We start from the raw sequence: 21,282 nt of genomic DNA, 5'->3' as shown, positions 1-21,282 counted from the left end.
CATGTCCCTCTTCAAGCAACTTAAAGAAGTCCAGACGCTTTTCTTTCCAAGCTCCTTCAACAACATCATTCATAGAACAGCTTCCAGCTTCTTTTGCTCGGCTACAGTTTGGATGGATTTGCATTTAAAGATGCAACAAGAAAAAATGGTTAGGGTCAGGAGGTCAAAGGTCAGAGCTCCTGTGGGTCTGAGGGCGGCCTCACGCTGGAGAAGGATGAAGGAGTCTGACCTGAGCCAGTGTTTGACATGAACACATCAGCACTGCTGTCAGTGAGCCTAACGACAGCCGTTAGCATCATTTCAGTGTTTCAGTCATAAAAACACTTCCTGTCTCTGTGGTGGTTACAGTGACATCATGCAGTTTGTGCTTTGACCTCCAGAGGGCGACAAATCAGCACAGACAGAGAGCTCCATTCAAACTTTGCTGCCATCAGGAATAATTCTTCAAATATAATCATCAGTGTTTGAGCAGTTATGATATCAGGGACAATCTAGACATGTGTGACAATACTGAACATGTCACATGACACACCTCAAACATCATGTGATCCACTCTCAGTCTGCACTTTCATTCATGACTTCAACAGGTTGAAATGAGCTTTGAAGAAACATCAGTGAAATAAATCTTTCATGGATTCATGTGAGCAGCAGATGAACTTTGTACCAACAACATCTTCAATAACAGAGTCTGAATGAAGCTCAGGTGTTGATGCTGCTCACTGATTGGACGCTTGCTTTCAGCTCTGCTCTCAGTCTTTACTGCACAGGTGAAGGTAGAAAGTGTGACTGGATCTATAGACTGGAAACAGAGAAACATGCTGAACATTTGAAGCTTTGCAGCAGAAATGTTCATGTTACAAATACAGCAGAGCTGATCTGGGATCAGTGTGTTCACACCTGCAGCTACAACAAGGTTTCATGTCTCCACACGTCAGCATGTGAACTTTACTCTGACTCAGTCTGAGCAGTCAGACGGCATATTTTTAAAGTTAACACATCAGCACACACAGAGCTGAGCCCCTCCCACCTGTGCTGAGTTTCAGGTGGAGCCCCGCCTCCTTCCAGGAAGCAGCTCACCTGTGTGTCCGTGTTTAGTGTCCAGGTGTGGAGTGGAGCTTGTTGTTGGTGTGAAGAAACTGTAAGTTTGCTTTGTTTCCTCCTTTAACAGTTTGTCTTTAGGAACTTTACTGTTTGTTCAGCTCGTGTTTGATTTCTTCACACAACAAACTGTGTGTGTTTGTATTTCCGGTCTCTCCATTAAAGTCAGTGTGTAATGTTTCCTGGCTAACATCAGCTGTGTGCAGCTTAGTTCAGCACAAATCTGCCGCTCCATAGTTCACGGTAACGGACTCACAGCTGGACCAACGAGGCCGAGTGTGTCCGCCACTCTGAGCTACGTTCGTGTTTGTGTACTTGTAGTTTGTACTTTGAGTTCACTCAGAGCCCACAGAGGACGCAGCGTACGTGATGACGTCACAGCCCTTTACCTCCTTTACTGTCACTGTGATTAATATTTACACACGAGACACCTGCAGAGCTCTGACGCTAAGCTAGCACACAGCATGCTAACGCTAAGCTAAAGCTAGGCTAGCCAAGAACCCAGAGTGAGGTTAAAGCTGAGTAAACACTGACCCCAGACCAGCACCGTGATAAAGTGAGCTGCTGCTGAACTTGAACAGGTAACAAAGTGATGAGCAGTCAGGCTGCAGGTTTCTACCTGTTCATGTTTCTACAGTAGAATCACTTTGAAGTGTCTTTGTGCTGTTTCATCTTTGATTTGTGTTCATAAACACTCAGAGAAACATCACGTGACCTCATCAGGATCTGTGTTGGTGTGTGGGGCTGTACCTCAGCTTTATGTTGTTACATGCTCATTTGTTCATTTTAACATCAAAGTAATGTTATGAGGAGTAATGAAGTAACGTACTCCATTACTTTTAATCAAAGTGTTCTGTGTAATATGTGTAATAATGACTGTTTTGAGTAATGACCAACACTGATCACAACAAAGAGGAAATGCCTCCAACATGCACAAACATTTGAGCCACAACATGCAGTTAATGTGCACAAATGTCTTTGATATGCTGCTCAGTGATGGTGGTGACTGTCAGAGCAGAGCTACTGAGAATCAATAAGTAATATCAATGATGGGATCAGAATCACTAAATTCTTCTCATCCCTGTCAGTATCATACATGTGCTGTATAATGTGATAAATGTAGAGGTGCTGGCTGTTCTCTCACTCTGCTGTTTAGCTGTAAAGGACGCCTCCCTGCCTTTGTCTCATTCATGACCTTTAATAGTCTCTTCTAACATGCAGAGATCTGTATGATCTGTTTCATAGAGTCTAACCAGCCTGTACAGGTAACAACAACAGTCACTGCATCACTGACACACAAACGTCATCTCTGTCAATAACAACATTCATACATGGAATAAAAACACATCAGTGGATCATTGCTGGAGCTGATGTTTGTGCTCCTGGTGCAAAGGCTCTCAGTTTCCTCCTTGAAATAACATCAGTGGTGGGTCAGCGACATGCTTTCTTTCCCTCTCAGGTTTAAATATCTGGGACTCTCCACCGTTTGGTTTTAGAGCTGAAGAAGCTTCTCAGATGAAACGTCTTCCAGAAACTTAAAGACGTCTCTTTTCTCTCCAAGCTCCTTAGATCACATGACCTGGATGACTGAACCTACAGACATATTGACCTGGTTTCATGGTCACATGACAGGTCAGAGGTCAGCGACTGTAACTCAGTTCCTCCTGTTAATGTGAACTCACTGAGTGTTTGTGGTTTACCTCTCAGACTGACTGAAGATGATGATGGAGGAAGAGGAGGACAGAGCAGAGTCTGCAGGGTCCAGCTGTCCGTCTGTGAGGAGTGACCGGTCCAAACGTCAACCTCCAGCCTTCAGTGGTGAACCTGGAGCAACGAGGTCAGAGAGCTGAACTCACTGAGTAACAGAAATAATTCTGCACTGACATTATAATCAGTGTTGACTCTGGTTGATTGTCTGACTGTGTTTGTGAGCTGAGAGGAAATGAAAATGAGTTTGTAACAAAAATCAGTTTTGTCCAGTTTTCCTGTAAAAAGCTGAACTCTAATCTAAGAGGATGTTACTGACAGGAAACAGCTGCATTATCTGCAGTCTGTGTGATCACAGCTGCTTCAATCATGTTTGTGTCTGCAGAGGTCAGAGGTCACAGTCTGCAGGGTCCAGCTGTCCGTCTGTGAGGAGTGACTGGTCCAAAGGTGACCCTCCACTCTTCAGTGGTGAACCTGGAGCAACGAGGTCAGAGAGCTGTGATGACTCCTTTACATGTTTGTGTTTCCTGGATAAATATGACCTGAAACATCCTCAGATTGTTACAAAGATTCATTAAAAAGAAAACAATGAAAGAGAAAAGATCCAAATGTTCGACTTGGTCATTTGCTGTTTGAGGACAGTGATGCTCATATCTGTGGGGAAAGTGTGACCTGAGTGGGTTCATGTTTGTCTTTAAAGAACAGAGCTGCTCTGATTCTCTTTGTGTCTGATCTGTTAAACAGTCTGAGAGGTCACACAGAGACCCAGCAGCTAAAGCCTGGATCATACTGGCTGCTGTTACTCCATCAGGACAACACTGAACCACAGTGGTGTGGATGTAGTGGATAAATCCCACCATACTGATGCTCAGAGTTAACCACAGGGAACAAAACCAGATGTTACCTTCAGATTGTGACCTTTGGAGTGGACGATGCAGATTTCAATAGAGAATAAATGTTGTTGTTTTTCAGCTGTGAAGAAAGAATCTAATTTTCTGAACTTAAGAATTTATGATGCTGGAAACAACATGGAGACTATAACACAACATTTCCACTGTGTTCATAGAATGAATGTAAAACTGTCAGACATTCATTAAATATGCAAAATGTCTACAGAAGCATCAGAGGGTCAGACGTGAAGCATTCAGTGATTTTGATCAAATGACTCATCAGTTATTGATCTGTACTACACTGATCTACCACGTTAGTAAAGCTGGTGTTCTGGTGGTGGAGGGAGACTCGGATCATGTTCTGGTTTTGGAGCAGTGATCTGCTGATGGTTCAGTTTGATGAGCTTCTTCAAAATCATCCCTGACATCACCACTGAAAGGACGTCCATGAAAACAGACTGAAAATTACTGATATGTTCACAATCTGAGAGTTTAAAACTTGACAGACTTGATTCAGATGAAGTTATTTGAGCAGAAACTCCTGGATCTTTATCCTGTGTTGATCTAATCCTTCATGGTTCCTCCACAGAGTGGACCAGCAGAGCTCAGAGGTTCCCAGTGGTCAGTCTGCCCAGCAGCATCAAACACAGCTGGACTCCATATTTATGGTCTGTACATGTACAACAACTACTGTTACATCTGTTCTGTTCACAGTCATCTCCATGCTGCTCTTTGTAGACCAGTGGATCGTCAGTGTGTCCAACATGGATCTGATGTTTGGCTCCATGATTTCAGTCTGATTGGCTCATTCATAAATATTCTGTTCCAGCTGCTGGAGGACAACATCATCACTTTTGTGAAGAACGAGCTGAAGAAGATCCAGAAGGTTCTGAGTCCAGGTTACCCAGAATGCTTAGAGAGTCAGAGGAGCAGCAGGAGAGAGGCATTTGTGAAGATCACAGTGGACTTCCTGAGGAGAATGAAGCAGGAGGAGCTGGCTGACCGTCTGCAGAGCAGTAAGAGGATTTATCTAAAGATTTAAGCTGCTGGATAAATGAGAGACTTGTGACACCAGTGTGTTCGGTCATTTCTCAGTGGGTCAGAAATTGTCATCAGCATTTTGTAAAATATGATTGTTAAAGTTGCATTTTTATTATTATTATTCAGAACTTCAAGCTGCAGTTTGTCATCGTAAACTTAAGTCTAAGCTGAAGAAGAAGTTCCAGTGTGTGTTTGAGGGCATCGCTAAAGCAGGAAACCCAACCCTCCTGAATCAGATCTACACAGAGCTCTACATCACAGAGGGAGGGACTGCAGAGGTCAATGATGAACATGAGGTCAGACAGATTGAAACAGCATCCAGGAAACCAGACAGACCAGAAACAACCATCAGACAAGAAGACATCTTTAAAGCCTCACCTGGAAGAGACGAACCAATCAGAACAGTGCTGACAAAGGGAGTGGCTGGCATTGGGAAAACAGTCTTAACACAGAAATACAGCCTGGACTGGGCTGAAGACAAAACCAACCAGGACATCCAGTTCATATTTCCATTCACTTTCAGAGAGCTGAATGTGCTGAAAGAGGAAAAGTTCAGCTTGGTGGGACTTGTTCATCACTTCTTTACTGAAACCAAAGAAGCAGGAATCTGCAGCTTTGAAGACTTCCAGGTTGTGTTCATCTTTGATGGTCTGGATGAGTGTCGACTTCCTCTGGACTTCCACAAAACTACAATCCTAACTGACCCTAGAAAGTCCACCTCAGTGGATGTGCTGCTGATAAACCTCATCAGGGGGAAACTGCTTCCCTCTGCTCGCCTCTGGATAACCACACGACCTGCAGCAGCCAATCAGATCCCTCCTGACTGTGTCGGCATGGTGACAGAGGTCAGAGGGTTCACTGACCCACAGAAGGAGGAGTACTTCAGGAAGAGATTCAGAGAAAAGAAGCAGATCAGAAGGATCATCTGCCACATCAAGACATCACGAAGCCTCCACATCATGTGTCACATCCCAGTCTTCTGCTGGATCACTGCTACAGTTCTGGAGGATGTGCTGGAAACCAGAGAGGGAGGACAGCTGCCCAACACCCTGACTGAGATGTACATCCACTTCCTGGTGGTTCAGGCCAAAGTGAAGAAGGTCAAGTATGATGGAGGAGCTGAGACAGATCCACACTGGAGTCCAGAGAGCAGGAAGATGATGGAGTCTCTGGGAAAACTGGCTTTTGATCAGCTGCAGAAAGGAAACCTGATCTTCTATGAATCAGACCTGACAGAGTGTGGCATCGATATCAGAGCAGCCTCAGTGTACTCAGGAGTGTTCACACAGATCTTTAAAGAGGAGAGAGGACTGTACCAGGACAAGGTGTTCTGCTTCATCCATCTGAGTGTTCAGGAGTTTCTGGCTGCTCTTCATGTCCATCTGACCTTCATCAACTCTGGACTCAATCTGCTGGAAGAACAACAGAGAATCTCGATGTTGTCTAAGTTAATTAGCAAACCAAACCTACAATCTCTCCACCAGAGTGCTGTGAACAAGGCCTTGCAGAGTCCAAATGGACACCTGGACTTGTTCCTCCGCTTCCTCCTGGGTCTTTCACTGCAGACCAATCAGACTCTCCTACGAGGTCTGCTGACACAGACAGGAAGTAGCTCACAGACCAATCAGAAAACAGTCCAGTACATCAAGAAGAAGCTCAGTAAGAATCTGTCTGCAGAGAAAAGCATCAATCTGTTCCACTGTCTGAATGAACTGAATGATCGTTCTCTAGTGGAGGAGATCCAACAGTACATAACATTAGGACTTGTCTCCAATGGCAAACTGTCTCCTGCTCAGTGGTCAGCTCTGGTCTTCATCTTACTGTCATCAGAAGAAGATCTGGATGTGTTTGACCTGAAGAAATACTCTGCTTCAGAGGAGGCTCTTCTGAGGCTGCTACCAGTGGTGAAAGCCTCCAACAAAGCTCTGTGAGTATATTTGTACTCATGTCTTTACTTTTAACATCCAACTGTGTCAGTAATTTATTTCACCAGGCTTTCTGTCTCTGTATGAAATTGTATCCTAAAGTTTTGGGATTTCTCCAATACAACTGTGACCTCTTTGATGCCTCCAGAACTCGAGACGCTGGATTCACCATAAACTCTGATCATCACTGCTGCTGTTATGTTATCAGTCTTTGTTTAAACACTTAGGCTGCATGTGCCTGATGTTGTGATACTTTATATTCACATGCATGCTCCTAGATACATTTCTACTGCAGGTCTATTTTAGTCACAAATGTTGGTGAAACACTTGCTTTTACATGCATGGTGGGTCCTGCATTAAAGAAAGCATTTGAATTACTCAGTGAATCCTGGCAGCCAGAGAAACATCCTTAGTTCCACTTTAAACTAAACTCTGCTTCGGTCTTCCACAGTGTGTTTGTTGTTTCTTTGTTGTTGTTGGCCTGCTCTCTCCTCTCACTCCAATCTGGTTGCAGCAGATGTTTGTCCCTCCCTGAACCTGCAGACTTGGGTGCAGCACCTCAGTTCATCTTCAGTCTGAAACCAGCTGTTGTAGCTATATCCCCTCAAGCACACCTTCCCTGGTCATCTCTGCTGTGGTTGCTATAAAATTTAATCTTGATTTAAAAAAAAAAAAAAGAACAAAAAACCTCAAGTCAGACTTGATGCCATTTGTTGGCAGCATGGTGCCTGTTTGTCTTTGATGATAAACTGCAGCACAGTCTAAAGCAAACCTTCTGACTTTATTGACTTTATGCATGTATATATTCTTCCTGTTCACCTTGGACACACAACAGCTCTCTGTTTGTTGTGATTGGATCTAGAACAGCCAACATATCCTAATCTAGATGATTTCTAAGGTGGTATCTGGGAGGAAAAGTTAAAATCAGCTTGGATGGCCTGTACTGTATGATGGCCTTGGTTGCACCACATTGATAGCCATGCAGGGTGGTTCACTCCTTGTGCAAGAAGACCGAGGAGTGAGCCACCCTTGGTCAAAGCTTGGCCATTCAAGCTCACTGTTTTCCCCTTGTTGGTTGATGATAGTATTTTTTTTTTACCTGACTTATAGTCATCATTGTCTTCAAATTAACTCACACACTGCTGACTGCTGTAGCTTACCTGGCTGAGCAGGTGACCCATGCACTGAAGGTTAGAGTCATGACTCCAGGGCCTGGTTTGAGTCTGCCCAAGACCATTTCCTATGTGTTATTCTCCTCACTTCTCCCTCCCTTCCTGTCTTCTCTGTCCTATACAGTGAAGACAAAAGGCCTCGAGTTCTGAAAACTCTTCCCCTTCATCATCTTCCAAATCATCTCTCTCATCTAAAATCCCCAGTATTCTCCGAGTAGAGAATCTTTTCACAATCTTGAATGATAAGGATCCAAGTGGGTAAAGTTAGTTATTTGTTGTGTTCCTATTTGCAGCTGGGATAGATTAAGAAAAACTATCGGCTGCCCAAATTACATCCAGTTTAGAAGACAAACATTGAGTGAAGTGTTTGTTTCATCATCCTTCACAACTCATCAACCAGGTGTCACAAACTGCAGCAGGACAGTACAAAGCATGTCATACTGGATGGCTGCAACAACCAGAGTTTTACCTACCTTTGGTATTTGGTGACAGCATGAGCGTAATATTTACTGAACAGAGTCGTCTTCTGTAATCTTTTCAGATTCAGATTCAGAACACTGTATTTATTTTCAAGGGGCAATTAGGATACTGAGCTTTCCAACCGTACATACAATACACAAACATCACATTGGGGAGACGGGTCAGGCTAGGTAGCTGGCCGGTCGGCCGCTAGAGCAGCGACCCGGAACCGACCAGCAGAAAATGCACAACATCAGGAAAGATGAGGAGAAAAAAAGAACTCCTTCCAGACTGAGCTCCAACAGGGAGATCAGTTTGAGAACAGACAAAAAAAATGACCTTAGCGCAGAGCACATGAAAACTCTTAATGCGCCATAGAAACACATGACAAGCAACAGGGATGGGTAAAAGGTGAGAGACAGCCGGTGTAGACAGCGCATCCGGGCCTGCAGCATTTGCGCTGGTCCCCTCGACCCACCGTCTGCACCGGGAGGGGATAAGCATGCTTAGGATGGGAAGGAACAGTCTAAACACCGTCTGTTATCAGGGTGAGATTTGTTATGTTCAGCTCCAGCCTTGAGACCACAGCTCGCGCCGGTATGTTACCCGCATGAGCTGATGGTGGTTTTCTTTGGTGCGAACAACTGCATGTCAATTTCACAGCTGATCTAACAGTCCGTCACTCGTCTCTCAATCTCCCGTTGGAGAGCCACGAGCTTCTCCGAGAGGTTATCGGTTTTGCGCTCAAAGAGCAAAGTCTGAGAACTCACGACCACCATGAGCTTCTTCAAGATCTTATCCGTGCTGCGTTCAATGAGCCCATTTTGAGAAGTCACGACCCGTCCCATTGTTTCAGCCACAGCGGGCAGCCTTGTGGGGGTTTGAACAGCTGATTCCGCTTTCTTTAATCTTCAATAAGCCAGGGCCAAGCCAGCTCAGATCAGCAAGAACCCTTTGCTGCTGTGAATGTCCGTGCTGCTATATTTCAGGATCAGGCTCTAAATGTACAAATGGATCTGAGAAGATTTCCAATCATGTTTCTACTAGATTTACAGTTTGTTTTCATGTCTTGTGACTCAGAAGGTGGATCAGGTGGAGCTTACAAGGAGTAAGTGCTGCTATAGAAGAAGAGTTGTGTTTTAATGAAGCTATTTAGTTAACCAATAATTGTATTGCATGCTGGCATTAAAAATGTTTCATTTGACTGATTTAATTGTTTGTTTGTTTTCTTCCAGACTGAGTGGCTGTAACCTCTCAGAGAGAAGCTGTGATGCTCTGTCCTCAGTTCTCAACTCCCAGTCCTCTAGTCTGAAAGAGCTGGACCTGAGTAACAATGACCTGCGGGATTCAGGGGTGAAGCTTCTGTCTGCTGCACTGCAGAGTCCACATTGTACACTGGAAACTCTCAGGTCAGGATCCAAACATATCATTAAATGATATTATTGTACAAACAACCAAGCTTTATAGAATTGGCAGGTGAACTTTTCTTTGTCTTTGGATTGCTTAGGAGATTCTTAATTACTGTCTGAACATTTTTTACAGTCACATATTTTGTTTTAATGGTCAAACAGAATTATTGTTCAGTTCAATGAGCAGGTAGCTGTGAGATTCATAATAATGAGGTATATTTGTATTAAAGATGACTAAACTTGAACAGTAGCTGTGAGTTACTTTGTTTACTCATGTGTGCTGATGTTGTGAGTAATTTAAAGCTGAAGTAAACTTGTAATGAGTTTAATAGAATTTCTGAAGTAAGTGTACTTGGAGACATTTATGTGTTTACTAAAGTCCAGGAGCAGGAGGCTGTGTGTAGCATAGAGGAACCCAGACCTCAGCTTTGTCTCCTGGTTTCTGTTGCTGCTGTTACAGTTTCCCCTCATCGTTCCTTCAACAGTCTCCTCACTGTAACAAATCAAAGTGTTACTGTATAGATTCACGTCTGAATGTTGCCATGTGCTATTAACACTGAAAGCGATGTTTCATACACCCACATGGTTCAGTCACACAGTAACTGATGGTAAATAATGTTTGTGTTGAGCACATCGTACAGGTCAGCTGCTCCACACAGATCTCAGGTTTACATGCTGGAACAGTTTGTGATCATGAAGGATAAACCTCACTTCCTCTTTGTTTCATACAGATGTGACATGAACAGTAACACATTCATGAAATCCTTTTAGGAACACAAACACTATTGTAGCTGGAGAATATATTTGAATGTAGGATAATGTAGGGGATCAGAAACAACAGTAATAACTAACCACCACCTCACCATTTGGGTTGGTAGCTGCATGTTGATTGATGAAGTCATTTTCTTCTTCCTCCATTTCTACCTTATTAACATCAGATTAAAAGCTGCACAGAGACAGGCCCTGGACATGTTTAGCCTAGCTTAGTACAAGGACTGGACATGGGGGAAACGGCTCTCATCACTGGATCAAAACATGAAAACAAATCTGAAGTAAAGTTTTGTTGAAGTGAACTGTGGTGGTGCCCAATGTTCCCTCTAAGCTGCGCTCGTGCAACTGCGCGCTGCTGGCACGGTCTCTGCACACAGAAAATCTGTGTTGCACACAAGAAAAAAATCAAATCTCAATTGAAATTAAAATTAAATCTTCAACAATTCTGTTTTGCAGTGTGAGTCAGTGACTGGCAGCTCCCATATGGGATTAGAACGATGCCAATATGCTCATGTTTTTACTATGTTTGTCTTGAAGATGTAAGAAGATCACATGGTGCTTTTTATTATTGTGTTGGTTTGTTTCCTGTCTCTTGGATGGAGCCCAGCTGTGCGTGGCCCCTGGGCCTGTGGTCAGAGTGTGTGCTGGATAATCCGGCCCAGGATGAGGCCAAACTGACATGGGATGAAATGTCTGTCACATAATTGAGCTTAGTGTAGTTTCATTTCTGCACAATTTAAAAACAACCAAAACTTTGTTCTGTCTTTTCTATGTTATACTGTAGACTTTCTTTGATACTGTGTCCAAAAGGAGCAGCTTTTACTTTGAAGGGGAGCCGTCTCTGTTTCCTCTTCAGGTTGGATGATGGAAGCAAATGAGTGTGTGATGTTCTTTCAGTGTTGCACTTTGTAGACGCTCCCTGAGCACTGGTCTCACAGCCAGCTGCACATAGAGACCAGTGTTGTTAGTCCAGGTCAGAAGATGACTTGATGGAATGAAAATGAGCTTGTAGTTTTTCTGCTTTAATAATGTGACTGGAAAAAGGTGTTGGACTTCAAATATGTCCATTTCTTTCACACTTCACCTTTAAAAGTGAAGCCTTGTTGTTCCTGGAAGGAAAAACACGACTTTTTCAAGTCTTTGTCCTGTTTTTATGATAAATGTACGACTTTAATGTGAAACATTCAGAGTTTTTTCTCTTGTTGTGTTTGTTTGAAGCTGCTTCCTGTTGGCTTCAGCTGTTTGGAGTTTCCATTTTCTAAACTTCTACATTCTGAACCTTCTTCAGCTCTGAACAGATGATGAAACACTGAATGATTTCAAGCTCACACTTTGTCTAATAAACTTACATCTTTCATTTTTTATTCAGATTGAAGGACTGTGATTTGTCAGAGATCAGCTGTGATTATCTGGCAGCAGCGCTGAAGTCCAACCCCTCGTATCCCAGAGTGCTGGACCTGAGTGTAGACTGCAACAACCTGCAGGATTCAGGAGTGAAGCAGCTGTGTGTTCTTCTGGAGAATCCACGATGTCGATTTGAAACTCTGAGGTCAGTCTCATGGTTTAGTTGTGCTGAGATGAATATGATGTGAAAGTTGTGCTGACACTGTGGATCAGTAGGCCCACACACCTCTATACAGGAAGTCTGGTTCTACTCTTTGTAGAACTTCTGATCCTCTGAGTCTGACTCAGTAGATAATGCAGAGTTCTGAGCTGATGTGGGTGAGAGGACTCAGGCAGCCTGACAGAGTTGATGTCCAGGTTTTCCCTGCTTGTCCTGATATACATAAACATGAGTATCCTTGCAGGTCAGATCTCATCAGTCACACCTGGTAGTGCAGTTCTCCTCTAGATTGTAGTGCTTGTTAAACTAGGATGATTTTAGGAGCCTGGACCGCAGAGCTAAGGGAAGATATGACTTGGAAAGACTAAACCAACCTATTAGAGGTGTTCGCACTAACATAGATAAATACTCAGATTTACACCTTTAGTGTCTCACAAAGGGTTAAAAAGTGAATGTGCACAGAGAGGTTGGTGGTGAGACGGGCACTTCCAGCACTGTAGATGTGATCCAGCTCAGTGTTCATGGAAATAATCCGGAGAGCAGGATTCCTTGATGAATGTCACATCTTCTTAAAGTTATAATCCACAGGGAAAACTGTGAAACTGTCGATCTGATATCTACTCAGCCAATCGGGTGTTTACATGCCCTTCACTGATCTCCAGCCCCACCTTATTATCAGTTTCTCTCTCTTTTACATCTGAATTATCTTCACTTCACATTTCAGTCAGTCCAGATTTCATTAGCACGTTCACTTTAGCATAATCCATTTTAATCCAAACACCTTTCTCTTTAAACTCTGTTTGTCAGTCACAGTATATCCAGTACAATCCTCTTTTTCACTGCGTCACACACATTCAGAGATCAGAGTGTCCTGTGTGTGCTCTCATTCACTCACACTCACTCTCATATGGCTGAAGTCTGTTTGTACACAGGCTAATCTGGGACTCTCCACCATTTGACCCTAGAAATAAAGAAGCTTCTTGGATGAGAGGTGAAAGGCGAAACGTCTTCAAAAAACTTAAAGAAGTCCAGATGCCTTTTTTTCTAAGCTCTTTAGATAACTGCGAACCTTCACAAACGCCTCATCAGTGGGACTCTCAGAGCTACCAGCCCTTTGCTACAATCACAAAGCTCTTCATTGAAATCAATGATATCAAAGCTGGAATCAAATGAGTCCAAGTCTTCTGCTGATTCAGCATCACATTCATCTTTGCTCCTTGTTCTGCATCCCCACCATGGACTTCATTCCTTTCCAAGCCAGCCTTGAGTGTCCTTTATTCAGCTCATCCTCTGCTTTACTTTTACACCTGATTTTAGCTGCTTTTCTTCTCTCCCTCATAACAAGACAGCTTCTTCTGCCTGAGAACATGTTGGAGTGATTTACTAATCCAGGGCTGATTTTTGGGGAAAATAGTTTTCGTTTTCAAAGTCATCTCCATTTTTCCCAGAAAGAAATGTAAGTAGAAATCGATGATCTAAGTGTGAACACGAGCCTTTAAAAAGGCTCTACTGAGGCTGCTGCCAGTGGTCAAAGCCTCCAACAAAGCTCTGTAAGTACATATGTGATCATAGCTTTAGCTTTTAAATGTTTATTCTAGTTAACACAGATCAGGTGGAACAACTCAAATAAAATATCAAAAATATTAAGTGGTCATCGGTACTCAGTTTGTTCAATACTGAATACAATGGAGCACAAATTGTCCACATTTCTGAAATATTTCTGGGTGTAACTGTCACCAAAGTGCAATTTAGACCTGGCCTGTGGTTGTTATCTAAGTGATAATCATCAATTCTACTAAAACAAATACAAAATAAAGAAGTTTGACACATTCTGTTGATATCAAAAGCACACTGAACAATTCAGTGTTGTTTTACTGCTGTTCTCTCTTCACTTCTTCTCCTCTGATTCTCTCCACATGTTGCTCTGCATCAGTGCTCAGTTTCCTGACAAAACAAGATGAAATATTGCTAAATATAATAGTATCTCATTACACTTCAACATAAGTGTTTTATTTTTGTAATTGTTTATCTGTTATTTTTCAGACTGAGTAACTGTGACCTGTCAGAGAGAAGCTGTGAAGCTCTGGCCTCAGGTCTCAGCTCTCAGACCTCTAATCTGAGACAACTGGACCTGAGTAACATCAACCTGAAGGATTCAGGCGTGAAGCTTCTGTCTGAAGGACTGAAGAGTCCACACTGTACACTGGAAACTCTCAGGTGAGATCAAGCATTTTTCTTTCATCAACTGACAGAATTAGCAGATTAATAATAAGGCAGTCCTCTAATAAGAGGAGAAGTGGAGGTGTTTTGAAGGGCAACATACTCTTATGTTAACAAGACAGGAAGTAGTTCCTGGGAACTGCTTCCTTTGTTATTGTCTAAGTAGAAAATATGATGGTGAAACAGTGATGAGTTTGCAGAGGTGGATCCACACAACACAACACAACAATGCTGTTGCGTGCTGAAAGCAGACTTCTCACAGATTCTGAGGCTGCAGGTTTCATCACTGTCCAACCAAAATTCACTGAACCAGCAGTAAATGAACGTCCAAAACCACGCTTCATGTTTAAAAAACAGATGATCAGGGGGATTTGTGTTTACATCTTTTTTGTGTGATCTGTTCACCTGCTGTTTCAGCTGTTTGGTGGTTGTTGAGATGGTTTTGTGAACTTTTAGCTGAGATCCTGACGTTTCTGTAGATACCACACATGTCTAATTACTTTGTACAGCATGAACGGCCATAACGAGGTTTTTAACAGTAAGAAAAGTTGTAAAACTTCAGAAAATATAGTTAAAAGTCCAAAACCTTCTACGTCTGGTGGCTTGTGGTAAGGAGCAGATCAAACGAGTAAAGAATTACGTTATAATTATAAATGGCTTCAACAGCACATTCAGGTCTGTGAGACTCATTCAGACACTGAGCCGTGGCTCTGTGCTACATGCACATATTTCTGCATCTCTGCCATTCAGACACACTTTATATATAGTTTATTTTATGTAGTATTCAATACTGAACTGTACATTTAGTCTTTTTAAAGGCAGCAAGTTTTATTCAGTGTTTTCATAAAAGCCTTATTTTTATCCATTTACTGCTATTAGGAAGAACACGTGAGGTTTAAGACCTGGACCAGTTTGAAACCTTTTGTCCTCCACAGTGGAAAATGGGTGGAAATAAAAATGGGTCTCACTTTAGCCAGCTCCTAATTTTATCAGTTCTACTCTCAGCGTCTCCTGTATATCTCCTGTATAAATGTTGCACTCAGCTTTGTGGTCTCCAATATCACTGAAATGCAGCCAGATGCTGCTCATTTTGCCTTTTCACTCTTTCCTGACACGCTTGCATTTCAATACAGCTCCCATTTCTCTGTGTACTGGTCTCTACCACTACCCTTGCTGTCTATGGGACATGTCCTCTTTCACATAATGGTATGATCCCAGTCTGTCTCTGAAAGTGATTGGCCACATGGTTTGCTCATCAGAATAAAATCTCAGCCGTGCTCACATTGATTATCAGCAAGCCTGAAAATTCATCAATATTTGACATATGAAATTATCTCAAGGGCTGGATTTGGCCCACGGGCCATATGTTTGACACCCCTGGTTTACACAGTTTGGTATTCAATGTACAAGTGAGCTAGCTCTCAGCTAACTAGCAGACAAGCTAATTGCTGGGACTGCGTCTTTCTAACAAGAGCGTCAGACACTCAGACTGGTTTCCTTTGTGGATGATGATGTGTTCTCACACTGATCCTTCATGCTGATGCTGCCATCCACCCACTGCTCCTGGATTCATCATCATCTCCATCAGCCCTCACAATACTCCACCTTCTTCAGCTTCATGTTCAGCAGCCTGGATGGACAGTAATTCTTTCCATGGGTTATGGTGGGACATTGAGAGCTGAAGTCAAACAGCAGTGAGAATGAAAGACTGATTCATTTCTATTTAGTCTTGTGATGTGCAGCTTTGTTCAGAGCATTAAGGCCCAGCAAAGATTACTGAGGTCATAGAGTCCTGATGAAACCTGTGTGCTTATAGAAACTGAGACCAGATGAACCAGAATAGAAGGACATTAAAATGAAGTGTCAGCTACACAAAGGCAAAGCTATTCAGTTGTTGCTGTGAGTTATTTAAATGGAGGATGGAGTCAGACTTTAAGCTAGTTTTTTACAAAGTTCCCTCAGCGTCCAGAGCCACCAACATACCTTTGATCAACAGCAAGTGAACATTTATAAATGTGTGTTTCCAGAACAGGAAGCAGCAGAACTATTGTTCTGTTATCAGGCAGCAGCACAAACGCTCATCAGCTCATTTACTGTGCAGGACTTTGAGTGTGTGAAGTGTGTGTTTGTGCTGGATTTCCTTTGGAGAATCTCAGTCAGAAACAAGACAAAGAAAAACTCTTTCAACAGTCCAGGTTGAGTTGACAACATGAACTGCATTTATCTCAATTTTAAATACACGTAGACATTGAGGGCTAACAGGAGGGACTATGTGCTTACCTGCTGCTCTCTGGTAGGTAGCTCCATGCCCTCCTGGGTTTTAATTGCACGTTAGAACACACATGCATCAACACTACAATGAGCGGGTGGAGGGAGGTTTGGAGTCTTCTCTAACCCCCGTTCTCTGCGGCCTGCTGGAGCGGGGGGGCTAGGAGGAGTTGGCTGTCAGGCTGCGGTCTGGGGTGTGGGGCCTCCCTGCTGCTGCGGAGTCGGGGCGGTCTGCCTCTCCCCACCGCAGGGAAAAGGGTAACACCACCTGGGTCTGGGTGCAGTTCCCCCCTCCAGGAGCAAGGGTACCTAGACCCGGTTGGTAGAGTACGCTTGGGGAGTGTGATCGTGTGTACAGCGTCTCTTTATGTCTGTCTCCACGTCGGTTGAGTGTGAAGTGCACATGAGAGCATGAGGGTGGGAATGGATGTTTGTGTCTGTGTGTGCCTGTATGTTTGTGTCTATATGTCAGGTTGGGTATCAGACGCCACCTCTCTGGGGACATCTCGGGCCCTCCAAGGTTTGGAGGCCTATCTCCACCCACCACCACTTCCCCTGCCGGTGGCGGACGCCCTCAGGTGTCGGTGCGTTGGTGGTTCTTTGTATCTGGGGGTGGGCGTCCGGGTACACACCGGCTCACTCCTTGGCGGCCACTTATTGGGGCTCGCTCGGGCCATTTCGGAGGTGGAGTGCCCCCGGCCTCTCGGCCTGGGGCTCAGTCACTCAGGCACAGCTGGCTGCCGGCGGAGCTCACGGGCGCGTCACTGCAACTCCCCCTGGCTTCTGCTCCGCGGCTGCTGAATGAGCCCTCATCTGGGACTCTCCTTAGCTCTAACTGGGACAGTGGCGCAGCTGCCCCTCTGTGGGTCTTCCTTGGTCTCTTGTGTTCTGGGGGCCTCTGGATGTCTGGAGTTTTGATCTCCTCCATACCTGCTTCAGACAGGGCTGTGGCCCCCCCACACTCCCTAGCAGATCATTACATGGAGAAACCTTTGGAATGCAAGCATGCTGATCCACACAGGTATGCACACAGGTGTACACATGGGTATTCACAGACGCGGACTACAGCTTTCTTGGCTGCTGCCTCAAAGCACACTGTGCGCTGTCTATCTTGCGTGCTGCACAATATCGTTTATTATTTAGTAACTATAAAAAGAAAAAAAAAACATTCAGTGTGCAGAAACAGATCAGGTGCTTTCTAACAGCAGTGTTCCCTTTAACACAGCAGCAGTTCAAATATTTCTGTCAGTCTGAGCTGAAACATGAATCTAATCTAATCTAATCAGGACACTGAGAAATACATCATGTTAAATATACCTGCAGGCTTCCAGCTGTGCACTTTGTCCCTGTCAGCTGTGATTGCCATGGCAACCTTGGTGTTGTGCGCGATGCAGGGACGTGTTCAAAGGCAGACGTCTGGCAGCAGCATCATATTTGATGCACTATCTGTACTGAGTGTGCTGACTTTATTTCAAATGTCCCACTGCTGTGCAACATGAATCGCATGTTCTGCACGTTTCTGTAACTCCCAGGTAACCATGGTTACCCAGCTACAGTATATTCAGAGCCAGTGAGCACTTTCACAATAATCATGATTTTAAAAACTGTGATTAAAATAATTGCTGACGTTAATCAGTTAATGAGTTAACGAGATAATAACAGGTTAAGTTGCCCTAATAATTAGACTTTGGTGACAAACTGATGTGATCTCCATGTTTCCTTTGTTGGACTGTGGGCGAGTGTCAGAACTGAATGTACTGAGTAACATGTAGAGTTTAAACATGTGTCAGTTCCAGTTTTAGAGCTCTAAAGTGCAGCTATCATGTTAGGAATATGTTAGGAATAGACAGGAACACTGAGCACACTGAGGTCAAATCTTTATTTTACCACTCGCTGCATTCTTGATGTTCATGAATTCAGCAGCTTCATGATTGTCTGCAGCATTAATCTCATATTTCCATTAAAAGTGTTGAATTTGACTGTTTGATGTTCTTTATGATCTCTGGCACCAGTTCATCTGTAGGCTGAGCTCAGTCCATCCAGTTAGTGAAATGATGTTTAAAGGTCTCCTTGTTCTGTGAGCGTGCACAGATCCTGAAGCAGGAAGCCTGGGTTAACAGAGAAATGATCATCACTGTGATGATGCTCATCATCTCTGACTGGGATTTGAGGTTTTGTCAAAGCAGCAAAGAAAGCCTGGCTATGTTGGACTGGGTGTGGCAGCAGCTCCCAGTTTGAGGTCAGGAGACAGACACCCTCTCTACTTTGAAGATCAGCTTCAAACTTTCCTTTTTGATAAAGCTTATAGTTCGAGCTGGATCAGGTGACCCTGAACCATCCCTTAGTTATGCTGCTATAGGCTCAGGCTGTTGGTGGACTTCCCATGATGCTCTGCTCTCTTCTCCCCTCTTTTCACTCCTGATGCTTTTATATGTCACTACTGCATGTCCTTAACTTTTGTCTCTCTGTTTTGTTCTTGTCTCTCTGAGCTCATCTCTTCTCTTTCCCCTCACCCTGCAACCAGTCATGGTAGATGCTCCTCCTGGAGCCTGTTTTCACTGGGAGGATCTTTGTGTCAAAGGGAGTTCTTCTTCCCACCATCACCAAGTGCTGCTCACAGTGGAGGCTCTTACCTTACACTGTTAAACAGCTTCAGATGACTGTTGTTGTCTGTTGGGTATTGTCACTTATAAATAAAGTTACAATGGATGGATAGATGTTATTGTGACAAAGAGAAAACAACTGTTGTCAGATAGATTGTTGTTTTGTGTGTCTGCAGTCTGTCAGGCTGTCTGATCACAGAGAAAAGCTGTACTTCTCTGGCCTCAGCTCTGAGCTCCAACCCCTCCCATCTGAGAGAGCTGGACCTGAGCTACAATCATCCAGGTCCCTCAGGAATGAAGCTGCTGTCGGCTGGACTGAAGGATCCAGGCTGGAGACTGGACACTCTCAGGTATGGAGAGAAAATCTGATAGAGGAGGAAGAGCTGGAAACATTTCCTGTGTCTTTCACTCACTTCCTGTTTGTTTCCTGCAGATGACACATGAACAATCACACATGCAGGAATATTTTCAGGGACAGACACACTAGTCTAGCTGGATAGTTCATGGATATTTATGTAGGGGTCTCCAAGGAGTCTGTTTGCAGGAACATTAATGATAACTGATATGTTGAGAGTTTCATTAAAAGTAGACCTACAGTTAGGTCCGTAAATATTTGGACAGAGACAACATTTTGTAACTTTAGATACACTTTATTAGGTCACAGGTGTACTATACCTGAGATAGTGGCCACTGTGTACTTAATAAGGTGTCAGCCATGTGTATGTTTCCCATGCTGTATGTCCACAGTCACAGTGACACTGACAGAAGGATGAAACAAGGCTGAATAGGCTGAACAGCTGAATTCACAATAAATTTGTTCTCAAGTGCACATTTTTCTGTTATTGTTCTCAAACAACAGAATGAGAATGAAATATTGATTCTAACAGGGCCCATAAAGGGCTTTTATTTTTTATTTTTTTTATTTTTTAACATAAAATATGAAAAATAAATAAACAAATTAAGAATTAATAAGAAAATTAATCAATCTGTAATACATAAATAAAATAATAATAAGATATTTTTCAGTCTTCTATATCTGCTGTATTTAGATTGAAATGTCTGTATTAACAGTTCTATAACCTTCTTCTGAACATGAATGGAACACTGTAGAAAATGAACTGTTCTTCTGAACATGGCTTCTCTTGCCTACTCCTTGCTGCTAGAGACCTGGCAGCGTTTCCTCTCGCATAGCCGAGCCAGATTTGGCCTGAGGGAGGAAGCAGTTGCGACCCTCAGTATGTCTTGAAGATGATCATCCGTAAGTCTGGACCTGTACTTGGACTTATTGAAGTTCAAAGTGGAGAAGAGCTTTTGGCACAAGTATGTGCTACCAAAAAGGCACATGGTCCGCTTGAACATTCGGGAAAGCCGAGGGAAACTAGGGCTCAAGTCTCTCAAAAATTGTCCAAGCTTGTCTGCTTTTCCACTCACCTCCCTGAACTTTGCTTTGAGTTCAGAGTTGCACTGCAGCTCAATGAGCTCCATTTGAAGCACAGAAGGGGCATCTTGCACATCAAAGGAGACGGGGTCCGCAAAAATGTGAAAGGTGGCTCTGTGTGTCTTGAAGTCAGCAAGTCTGTGATCAAATTCCTCCTGTAGCCTCAAAATGACATCAACATACTCGTCAGCACTGAATGGTGTGCCTGCATCCACGAGTGCCTTGCATGCTGGGAAATGGCAAAGGTTTGTCTGAGAGAGCTGAGCTTTCCAGAGCGCCAGTTTTGTGGAGAATGCTCTCACGTTGTCATAGGCAGCACTGACAAGTTGCCCCTGGCCTTGTAACGTCTTGTTCAGTACATTAAGCTCATGTGTCATATCAACAAGAAAAGCTGAGTCCATGAGCCATTTGGGATCAGTTAGCACAGGAACACTAACTCCATCCTTCTCCATGAAGGCTTCACTTCTGCTCTCAACTCAAAAAGTCTCTTTAATACATTTCCCCTGCTGAGCCAACGTACCTCAGTGAAGTCGAGCACATCCCCATATTCTGACTCCATTTCCTCTAAAAAAGCACAGAAGCTTCGGTGCTTTAAGCCCCTGGATCTGATTTGGTTGATGCATTTCACAACAATAGACATCACATTGTCAAACTTCAGGCATTTGCTGCAAAGGACCTGCTGATGGATGATGCAGTGCAGAGCAATGGCCTCCTCCA

The 21,282-nt window shown here is 43.6% G+C and overlaps 1 protein-coding gene across 1 annotated transcript in view; it reads left to right on the top strand.

Moving 5' to 3' along the window:
- LOC147336975 (protein NLRC3-like) overlaps positions 1-21,282 on the top strand; it is a 465,583-nt gene that overhangs the window by 87,978 nt on the left and 356,323 nt on the right. Inside the window, exons 2-8 of the mRNA XM_086287150.1 lie at positions 2,806-2,935; positions 3,191-3,292; positions 4,285-4,363; positions 4,525-4,711; positions 4,863-6,663; positions 9,528-9,701; positions 14,080-14,253. Coding sequence (XP_086143276.1) covers positions 2,817-2,935; positions 3,191-3,292; positions 4,285-4,363; positions 4,525-4,711; positions 4,863-6,663; positions 9,528-9,701; positions 14,080-14,253 — 2,636 coding nt within the window. The 5' untranslated portion in view covers positions 2,806-2,816. The remainder of the gene's footprint in view (positions 1-2,805; positions 2,936-3,190; positions 3,293-4,284; positions 4,364-4,524; positions 4,712-4,862; positions 6,664-9,527; positions 9,702-14,079; positions 14,254-21,282) is intronic.

The sequence above is a fragment of the Aulonocara sp. 'chitande type north' Nkhata Bay genome, linkage group LG3, assembly GCF_057382095.1.
Source record: "Aulonocara sp. 'chitande type north' Nkhata Bay isolate Kocher_YH1m ecotype deep benthic linkage group LG3, A_spYH_male_GT1.1, whole genome shotgun sequence".
Classification (NCBI taxonomy): domain Eukaryota; kingdom Metazoa; phylum Chordata; class Actinopteri; order Cichliformes; family Cichlidae; genus Aulonocara; species Aulonocara sp. 'chitande type north' Nkhata Bay.
This window is presented reverse-complemented; position numbering and strand designations above follow the sequence as displayed.